Source organism: Acanthopagrus latus, chromosome 20, assembly GCF_904848185.1.
Source record: "Acanthopagrus latus isolate v.2019 chromosome 20, fAcaLat1.1, whole genome shotgun sequence".
Lineage (NCBI taxonomy): Eukaryota > Metazoa > Chordata > Actinopteri > Spariformes > Sparidae > Acanthopagrus > Acanthopagrus latus.
Window position 1 is genome coordinate 19,416,753 of NC_051058.1, and position 10,511 is coordinate 19,427,263.

The 10,511-nt window shown below is 44.4% G+C and overlaps 1 protein-coding gene across 4 annotated transcripts in view; it reads right to left on the reverse strand.

The window, feature by feature from the left end:
• LOC119009296 (Snf2-related CREBBP activator protein) overlaps positions 1–9,734 on the reverse strand; it is a 37,160-nt gene extending 27,426 nt beyond the window's left edge. Inside the window, exons 1-5 of one of the 4 annotated variants that reach the window (XM_037080397.1) lie at positions 9,502–9,734; positions 7,892–7,968; positions 4,350–7,495; positions 3,282–3,323; positions 2,697–2,960 (exon numbers count right to left, since the gene is read on the reverse strand). In XM_037080397.1, the coding sequence (XP_036936292.1) occupies positions 2,697–2,960; positions 3,282–3,323; positions 4,350–7,256 (3,213 nt within the window). In that variant the 5' untranslated portion in view covers positions 7,257–7,495; positions 7,892–7,968; positions 9,502–9,734. Of the gene's footprint in view, positions 1–2,696; positions 2,961–3,281; positions 3,324–4,349; positions 7,496–7,891; positions 7,969–8,328; positions 8,347–8,552; positions 8,573–9,501 lie in introns of those variants that run through there. The other 3 variants (XM_037080398.1, XM_037080399.1, XM_037080400.1) reach the window with 3 other exon arrangements.
• Between the last annotated feature and the right edge of the window lie 777 nt (positions 9,735–10,511).

The window sequence follows — 10,511 nt, forward strand, 5'->3', positions numbered from 1 at the left end:
AAATTAAATCATAAGATTCCCAAGGATCCTCACCCCTTTTGCAAGACAACATCAAATCAAAAGGTTTTCAGGGGTTAAAGGTCGAGGCTGTATAGGGCTGGGTATCATTACTGTTGCTGTGACTTTATTCGGGGTCTGCATCTTTTGAAAGATGCATTTGAAGTCCAATTACGTCACTACGCCGTGCGAAGGCTGTCCCGATTCGAAGGCGCCTCCAAATGCAGCCCACAAATGCTCCTTCTTTTCCCTGTTTCTGGAGGATGCGCAGCTAACATACTTTGTGACCTCACATAGCCCATTCTTTGCACGCCCAAAAAAGAAGAAAGACAGAGGGAATATGGCGACATTGCATGCCGAAGATCGTCACTTTCGCGGGCCTGGCCAGCAGAAATCATGACGTAAGGGTAAAACATCTGGTGACGCAACCAGGAAGTGCTCCAAAGGCTCCCTGACGCGTTTAACAAGGTCTCGCCGAAGGACTCGCCTACGAAGACCACAAAGGCCGGGTCCTTTGAAGGATGCAGACCCTGAATTGAGACACAGCATGTGTTCTGTTACTTTAGAATGAGCCCTTTACTTTAAACAGAGGTGGCAGGTCATCATCCAGAGTCTACAATGTTCCTAAAATAACCAAGAACGAACAAACCAAGCCCCGTCTCTTAAGATGGCCATTCGCGTTTTTAGTGGCTACCATAGGTCAGGGTGAGGTGAGGGCTATTAAACTGCTTACTATCTGAAGCCTCACAAATAGATGCCTTTAAAACCAACACATTGATCCTTTACCCCCCCCAAAACAATTATTTTTTCCTTGCTCAAGCACAGCACACACAAGAGGTGTGCTTTCGCAAGGGATGGTTGCTCATGCACATAATACGCAAGACTGTGTACCAATGCTTGTGCTTGTGCGTGAGCTGTGCCAGGGCTAAGAAAGTGTACAAGGAGTGTACCCTGAGGATGGTGAAATTATGGACATGAAGTGTAATCATGCGTATTACACCGCATAATCATAAATCACTGCATGAACAAGAAATCCAGGAATGTGTCTCTGACCAAAATGACACAAAATAAGCCACAAAAAAGTCAGTCAAGTTAGTCATATTCTCTGTGTTGTTCTCCATTGTGCTGCTACCATCCTAAGCCTTGATGACGTATGTACAAGAGGTAACTGTGGTTGGAGCAATGTGAGTGCAGGCCTGGGCAGGATGGACAATCGTGCTTCAGCACAGAACAGAGCAACTGGGCTATATGTGAGTGCGCCCTTAAATAAAGGAGGAACCTTCAAAACTGCAGGTTGGAAATTGAGGATCTCCCCCTTATTTTTTGCGTTATTCTTTCCTGCTATCACACACTAGACCCATTCACACTGCCGTTTGGATGTGGGGATCCTGCGCCAATTTGCCGCCTCCGCGAGAATGTCTCCGGGGCGGTACGCCTGTTGAGGTAGTATCAGAGGAGCATAATTGGCAAACCAGTGTGAATGGATAAGCCGGCTGCACGTATCGCGGCCGTGTCGGTCTGACAGTCCGATAACAACACAGGTCGCTCACTCAACTAAATAAAGAGAAATGTCCCACAAAGCAGCGTTACGTGACACAAGTAAGGTAAGGTAGCAACTGTAACTGTCTTTGGCAACTTATGAGGAAAAAAATATCCGTCCTCCTGCCCGTCCTACCTATTCTTGGTCACATTTCTGCAAGTTTTTGTGTTGAAAATAAATAACCACAACGGTCAGCCCTCCTGACCGAGACATCAGTGAACTTTCCCTCAGAAAACAGCCCCTCTCCCCGCGAGTTAGAGAGTCAGACAGTGTCCAGTTTACTGATGGCGATTATGTAATTTAGAGCAAAAAAATTAACTTTGACACTTTCCAGGATGTTTGGTGGGTCAGGATCTCAATCAATACACATTATAACAGCATCCATATGATTGTCCACTGTCCACCGGTTTAAATTGTCAGGAGGACACTAGGGAAACAGACGTCATCATCATGATGTATATGTCACGCCTCTTTAGGAGACGCAGTGCTGGCTTTCTGTGTAAATTACACAGCGGTTCGCCTTTACACCCTCGCTGCTTGGCTCTGTGTGAATGACCAACGGTGAAGAATTGGTGAACCACCGCTGCGGCGATAACGCGGCGTCTTTGTGTGAAAGGAGCTACTGACTCTTCAGTTATTCAAAAAACAAAGTAAAGATTCACTGACATTTGATCGTTAACATTAAAAGATACATCTTACCCTAATGAGGATTCAATTTAAGGGGAGCTACTATCACATTCAAGTGTCTTATCATTATACTAACTAAGGCTCTGCTCCAGAGTTTGCAAACCATGAATTTTTGCATGTTCAAATTAATTTGTTGGGATGATTTAAAATTCTGGACTCCTACAGTAGCCAATTCTAGGCATCAGACATGAGACAAACAGTCTCTGAACAGACATCTTTTAGTGAAAGGCAGAAAGGCACAGAGGGAGCCTGACGTGTGTCATGTACACACACAGTTCAGCTTTCAACTGCCAGTCACACACTGAAAGCCTTTTATTGGCCCTCAAACCACCTGTGGAATATAAAAAAAAAATGTATTTTTCTGACTTTCTGAATCACAAAACATAGTTTGTCTAAGCTCAAGTTGTTCAATACTGCCAAGTAAGAAAATTATACATAATGTTTTATATACTGTATGGTTAAGCTCACTTACGTGTTTAGCCAGCTCTGCCATGTCTGTGTGACGTTCTCCACGGGAGCGCTGAGGGGTGGACTGATCAGGTGGGGAAGAGGAGGAACTATAGCCACAGATGGACGTAGGAGACACAAACTTCCCATGAGGACCCCGAAGAGGCGAGGACCTCTCCCGCCGTGGGGTGGACCAATCACTGCTGGGTGAGGGCCCAGGGTAGGACGAGGTGGAGGGTGAGACAGGAGATGAATTCGAGGTGACCCTGTCTGCTATCCACTGGCGTACCTAAAAGGCCAAGGGAATAGATGAAGAAATGATTTAAAAATTAACTTACCGAGGTGAAAGCAGCAAGATTCGGCAAGATTAAAGCTACATGCATGAATTAGAGCAAGCATTTATGAGAAGCAAATCCAGACAAGCACCAGAGTTTTAAACTGGACATCAGCTTTCATCTCATGCAGAATTATAATCATGAAATAGCCAAAGTCGGAGGAATGCCTACTTCAGTCAAAATGCTCCCAACAGTGACAGTGCCTCGCTAGTAAGTGCTTGTGAATAAACTGCTGAAAAAGGAACCTGTCTGCGTTCCTGACAACCAACACTTACCTTCAGGAAAAGTGCCTTTCTGTCTGTCCTGCCCTGTCCATGCTGGAAAACACACATGGCTTAGCATGCGGCCAACTTAAAAGAAATAAATCACTAAATAATAATAATAGTAATAATAATAATAATAATAATGTTCACATGAGTGACTACATGCAGGAGGATGGGTAAAATGATGCCATATTTAGACTAAGTAAACATGCCAGCATAACTGAGATGAATCATAGAAGCATAATGACAGTAATGTTGGAAATATTAGAGGTCAACCGATATGGTCTTTTCAGGGCCAAGACTGATTATTTGTAATCCCGGAGACCGATAAGTGTAACCAATATACACATACACGCAAATAACCAGTGATAGAATGTAACCAATTTACAATTATGTACAATTTAGAGGTGCTTCAGTATTTCCATTTTCTGCTAGTTTCTTACTCCACTTCATTCATTTGATAACTTGGGCAAAAAAAAATCTGATTATTCAGTGTGGGTTGGCTATTACTTGTGACATGAGAGAGTGTTGTGGACATAGACCACAGAGTGATGACCACTTACAGAGAAAGTATACAACAACAGAGACTAAGTGAGGCATTTTTAATTGTATTTACTTGATCAGCAATCAGACACACAAAACAGCTACCAATAATCATAAAAATGCTGAGTATCCGCCATGACTATTGGCCAGACTGAATCAGTAGAGAAATCTTTAAATAAAATCTAGATACAACATCCAGTAAAAAGTCATTTTGTTAACTTTAAAAAAAAAAAAAAAAAAAGGCTCAACTGATTCTTAACCTGTACATTATATTTATCAATCAGTTCAGAAAGTTAGAGAAGTTTTGTCTGAAACAGCCGACAAGATGCCCCAAAAGAAATCTGACATGTATCAACAGGCATTCAAAGACAGACCCTTTAGTATGCTTCAGTGTATCATATTGTTTAGTCTTCCTTCTGATGACACAGAAACTCATTTCAAATCAAATCAACCATTTTCCTGTCAGAACTGTCTACCGTTCTGTGCAAATTTTTGAAAATGTGATATAGGAATAAACTGGTCTCCAAATGAAAATACCTTGTGTTGTGAGCTGGAGGTGGTCATTTCGCTCTCTGTTTTGTCTCCGTCAGGATCCTCATCGCTGCCTTCCTCTGGACTGCTAACCTGTCCTGAAGTGGCCTCCTGAGCCTCTGTGTCTCCTGTCGGGTCATCCTGCTCCATGTCCTCACTCTCCTCCTCCGCATAGAGGGAGTCAGGCTGGCTGACGGGGTCGTTAGGACTGGTAGATTCCCTTTCCACCGATGTTGCAAGCATGTAAAGGATGTTAGGCGTAGTAGGTGGGGTGACGACATCGTGGGACGCAGGATCTGCTTTATCGACTTTACTAATGGTTAAGGCCTCTTTGTCAGATTTGCTGGCTGAAGTTGTGGAGGTGAAAGACACACTCGGGTCAAGTTGAAGTGAGATGTTACCACTCATCGCAGGCGGCTGAACCTTGACAGGCGGAGCTGCTGTCACAGAAGTTTTATTGACAGAGTACTGCGTCTGATCTTTCTGGCTGCCACGAGCCACAGGCGCACATAAAGAGTCTGCTGCTGAGACAGTTTGGGGAAGGCACTCCTCAGACACCGTGCCAGACCAAGAGCTGTGGGCATTGGCCAGCTTGCCGGCCGCATTCTGTTGCTTGGACACCTGCGCCAAAAGGGAGGGTGGGTGTTTCAGGAGAGGAGTTTCTCCTGGTCTGAGAAGGAGCAGCTTTGGATTTATAATACTAGAGGGGTGAGTGGTGCAGAAAGCCCCTGGTTTGGTTTGCGTGGGCACGGCAACATTCTGAATACTTTGTGATGGAGTCTCTGTCAAAGCAGGTTTCGAGGTGCTTACAAGTGTGACTCCTGGGGTCTGATTTTCTACATGAGAAACATGTACTGAAACAGCTACAGATGACTCCATCCCTACATCCTCACTGGTTACCACTGGGGATATGAGTGATAACGCACCAGCTGTTGCCTCTGCTTCATGTTTTGGGGGAGCTGTTATAACTACAGGGGTATTACTCACCTCTGTTTGGTTCTGAACTGCTGCACCAACCTGTGAGCAAGGTGTCACAATTTGTAGACTGGTGTCTGTCTGCTGAACAGTAAATGAGTCAGATGTGACTGCAGCTACTTCAACTAAACAAACCTCACTTGAGTTTGCCACTTCAACAGCTTGGTTAGCATCTAAAACCAAATGTTGCCCGACCGCAGCTACTCTTGTGTTTTGCATGGACAAATTATGGGAATTACTGTTAGAGCAAGCCTGATTTACATCAAGTGATGAAGGCAAGGGCTGCTGGGAAATAATAACAGTGTCACCTTCATTAATTGTGTGAATAGACGTTTCAACATGCGCCTCTAGGTCTTCTTTGACAGTATACTCTTCAGAGTTTTCTAGTAACGCGTTGAACAAGTTCACCTCATATGCTGGAGAGTGAGACATGTGTGCACTACTGCTGGCACACACAGTTTCCTCAGCAACCTCCTCAACCAGGCTGCAGAACTCATACACTTCCACAGGTTGGGAGTGTAACTCAATATCTGCCTGAACACTTTCTTCATACAGCTTAGGCTCTCCAGTAGAGAGTTCAGAACTCAATTCGTTAACAATGGCAGCTTCACAGACACTGCCGTCTTCTCGTTGTAGGAGGTAACTCTGATTCAGGTGCATGTTAGACCAGTCTCCACTGATATGAGCCTCCTCTCTGACAACCACAATCTCTTGAGTACTGGCTGAATGCACGAGCTCAGCAGTCAGGGGTGTCTCTGATGTGAGGACTTGGTCGGAGGGATGAGAGGCTTCTGCTTCAACAACCTGTTCCGCCTGCAGTGAGACAACTAGGCCTGAATCAAACAGAGGGGTTGCAGCAGAAAGTTTTGATGAACTCTCCTGTGAGGAAGAGCACTCTGACTGCACCGTGATGTCAGATGACGAAGTGGCCGTGTCAATTTGTTCTTCCCTCGTGGTACTCTCCACCTGTTCTCCTTCAAGGGGATTGCAGCTCCCCTGGATGTCACCGTATTCTCTGCCAGCTGTGCTGCAGGACCCCGAGGCTCCTGTTCCAGGAGATGAGTATAATCCAGGAAGCGATCCTCCTGATTTTGGGGTCTCAAGTATTTCAGCTGGAGGAGGTTGTGTTTCTTTGTGACGAGTGTCAACAAGCTCTTTAACATGCTCAGACATCTCAACTGATTCCAGAGAATTTGCATTTTGTAATTCTCCGGCGTCGTTTGAGAACTCGTTGATGATTTTATGTTGTGTATTTGACATGTCAGTTTGTTTAATCTCGCTTTCGTCAGATGAGGGTAAAAGGTGCAGAGACGATTTTGAGTCCTGGTGACCACCCGTCTGCTCCGTAGCACCTGGCGGAGGTATATGGCCTTGATTTGTGTGGACAAGTGGGTCCCTGTTGGGCTGCTCCATAGCCCCATGTTTTGTGGAATCTTGGGTTTTGAAACCAACACTTGATTGTGGGACAGATGGAGATGGGGCTGTGAAACAGATTTGAGATTGGGGGAGAATATTTCCGCCTGTGTGCTCTTTTCCACCAAGTTCCACGTGTGTTCCAGTCTCTGCTTTATATTCCAATGTGACTGACTGTTTGTCTGTCGTCCCTGTAATAACCACAAGTCCAGCACCTTCTGTAAGTGGCTGAATCTGGTTTGTCTGACTATTTGAGTGGCTGTTCTTTTTATCAGTTTGTGACCCGTATTGCAACTCTTGCACTGTGCTCTCAATCTGTGTATCTGGGGTGAGAGGAGGACAAAGGGAGGCTGGAAGCCTTTGCATCTCAGCAGAGGAACTACAGTCCTCATTGAGGGATGTTGGCAAGGATCTCGAAACTCCGACAACACTCTCCTCAGCAGGGACTTCTTGCGAGATGTTGTCCTTGGAGTCGCTGCTGATGGGGAGAGTCTCAGGCAAGTTGGTTGGAGGGGCGCTCTCCATGCCTGGGACTGATGAGTCGCTGCTCTCCGGCAATGGCACAGTGGACGGATTGGTGAACGGAGGGACTGGGCGGGGGGCAGCAGCGACCGGCTGCGGGGCATGCCGAGGTGACTCCCCAGCCACATTCTGTGCAGCCTGGGGGTTGCCACCCAGCACATCCACAGCCGGAGGGGCACGCTGCCGCACCGCCTCCTCCCCAGAGCTTCCTTCCTCTGTGCTGCCCCGGCTACACACTGCACCTGTGGGTGATACAGGTTGTTTAAAAAAAAGTCTGGACAGAGTGGGTAATTTATTGAGAGGCTAAAAATGAACAGAACATTAAAAAAAAAAAACTCTGCACAAATCTTTTGGAGATAAATGTTCACAGTCACTGTACTGTTGTTGTTTTTTTTTATTGAAGTACACGACAGTGTATTCTCCTCACCGCCTACTAGCCACCCGACTCACTCATAGCAAAGGCAAACACACACAAAGCACATCTAATTCACTGAGAACACAATCAAGATTTTTCTGCTAAAATGTTAAACTTAATGCCAGGAGAAAAGAAATTTCATAAGCCATCCTTCATCAAATGTTAGACATGATGTTGCATGCAGGATGGACAGGATCTGTGTGCAAAACAACAACTTTCTTACCTGTCTGTGGTGTGAGACACAGATCTTCTGTGCTTTCTACTTCCAGGATGCTGAAATTAGGGTCCCCTCCACATATTCTGAGGAAGCCAGAATAGAAACGGATGTTAACTTTACTAATGGACTCAAACGACCAACTGCACATCCGTAGACTTCACAATCAAACACTCGTGTATGCCTGACAAAGTGCACAACTGTATGCGGACACTAGTGAGTTTTGTCTCAAGGGAGCTCTGACAAGGACAAATGTAATTTAGCTATGATATTAGTAAACAAAAATATCACAATGTGTGGGACGGTGACTATCATGTCACGTCACGAGAGCAGCAGCAACACTGAGATAGCTAGGCTAGCCAACTACAGCTAGGACTACAGTTGGTATATTCGGCTGTGTTTTGAGTGGGGTATCTGCTGCAGCAGTAATAAAAAAAAACACACACACTCGGTGAAGCAGCAGTTAACGAGCAGCTCCGTTAGCTAGCACCAAGTTGCATTTGCTGCAGTCGCCCACAGGAAGATGTTAGGAATTCTGCAGCACGCGCTCTCAAGCTAAAAGCCGGTGACCAAGCGCGCGGGCCTCCAGTCATTCATTTTATTCTCTCGTAAATGTAAATCTCATCAACTGTGGCCACTCGTAAACACGTGAACTTGAATATCCGTCTACCTTGAGAAATAACACCTTTATTCAGTAGTTGTGTGTGCATTGGCTGCGTCCATGAGATGAGGGGATGAAATATGTATCGACTTTTCATTCCTATCCGAGTGTGGCAACGGTGCCAAAAGCTCGGAACACTGTTATTCATAAAATCCGCACAATTCAACGGTGACCGTTGACGCCTAACGCTGCCGGTTTGGCTGGTGTGGTTAGCTAGCTAACGTTAGCTTTTACAAAAACACTGCTTGGGTGGCACTTAAAGAAAGCTTGCTAACTAGCAAGGTACAAGAGTTAGTAGGGTGCGTTCATTTGATGCGCAGGCGCCCCATCCCACCCGCAGTTATGTAATGATCCAGCTTCAAAGAAGCCCGTTTATGACCGACACATTTGATAAGTTTCTTCGCAATGAGACAAAAACATCTGAAAAGTCGCATTAAAACCCGCTTCTGCATGCACTACAGAGGGGGACAATCACTCGTGACGTCATTGCGTGGGGTCAAATCTGTTTCTACGAGAAAAAAAAACGACTTTACATTTTTCAGTTTCGAGCACCAGCACAAATTACTTTCTATCTAATCATATAAAAGAACAAAAAACAAAATGTTAGAAAGTTCCATATAAATTTTGCAATGATTATACGGGGGATTTAGGGGGACCCACACTGGTCCACGGCTGGCTCTTAAGAAGCGACGGGAAGGAAATGATGGTTCATTGGTTAAATTATTCGTAAGGCGCAGTTTAAATAGGAATTTATTCGGCGTTGTGAGTTTCTGTTTCGGTGTCATGTCTTGCTTCTATCTAGTGTCAACAAATTTCACCGTTGTTGGTTCAAAAATACAACCAAGTAAAATGCAGTCTGATTGTGTCCTTTCGGTAGTCTGAACCCCCCCTCAATTCCCCCATTACTTCCTCCTTGCCCCCCTCCCTCTCAAGGCCGCCATCTTAAGTTCCCACCTACCTGAAATTTCCGACCAATTTTCTTTTACTAAATTCTCGTTGAAGGAGTCGTCATCCGCGAAAAATCGCACTCAATCCGTAATGCCAATAATCCAAACTGCCTCCCGGTACCCAACGAGGTACCACTAAGTCTGTGGGAAGAAGTTAAAATACGGACCGGGAGAGACTGGGTTTCGGCGCAGAATGTAGCGGTCGCGGGGAGGAGACTTTACGCAGCGAAATGGTGGCGGACCGCTGCTGCTGACAAAGTACAGAACACACGGAAATCTCGCGAGATGTCGTCGAGCGCGCCACTTTAAATTTTTACATTTCTGTAGTTCGCTTGATGAGATATTGCAATTGAATCGGGTTATTTTCATCTTAACCGCACGTATTTACAAAGCGCTATTTGAATATTATTAAAAGATTTTAATACTCCATAGCAATAAGATTTTTTTTTCATTAGCCGATGTTCAGATATAACTATAGTTTCACGTAACTTCGCTGGAATAGAGTAAAAATTAAATGACGAGACTAAGAGCTATGACAGCCATCACTTATTTATATATTTCTTGAATGAATGTATGACCAAAAGTCCATCACATTTAAGGCATGGTGATATTTAAGACTACCTCATTATTAGTATTATTAGTATTAGAAGCCTAGACGCAGTGAGGAACTTTCCTGCTCATTTCCTTTAAATGCAGGATTATTATTATGACAGGTGCCTCATCATTTCATTTGTTTAATAGAAAGAAATTATAATGTCACTGATAACTTGTCATAACTTTATGTGAGGGGGCGTTTCAGCTGTGATATTAAGTATGAAATGTCCTATTTAATAGAGTTGGAATAATTAGTTGATTTATTTTATCAAAATGCCGAAAAATTCACTTAAATGGAAATATGTGCTAAATATTTTTATTTTCTCAAATACTAAACTCAATACATTTTCACCTTTGATCAGACAAAGAAACCAGACCAGCTTGGTCTTTAAAAAATGTTGTGATTTTATGTAACAACCAGTTAATC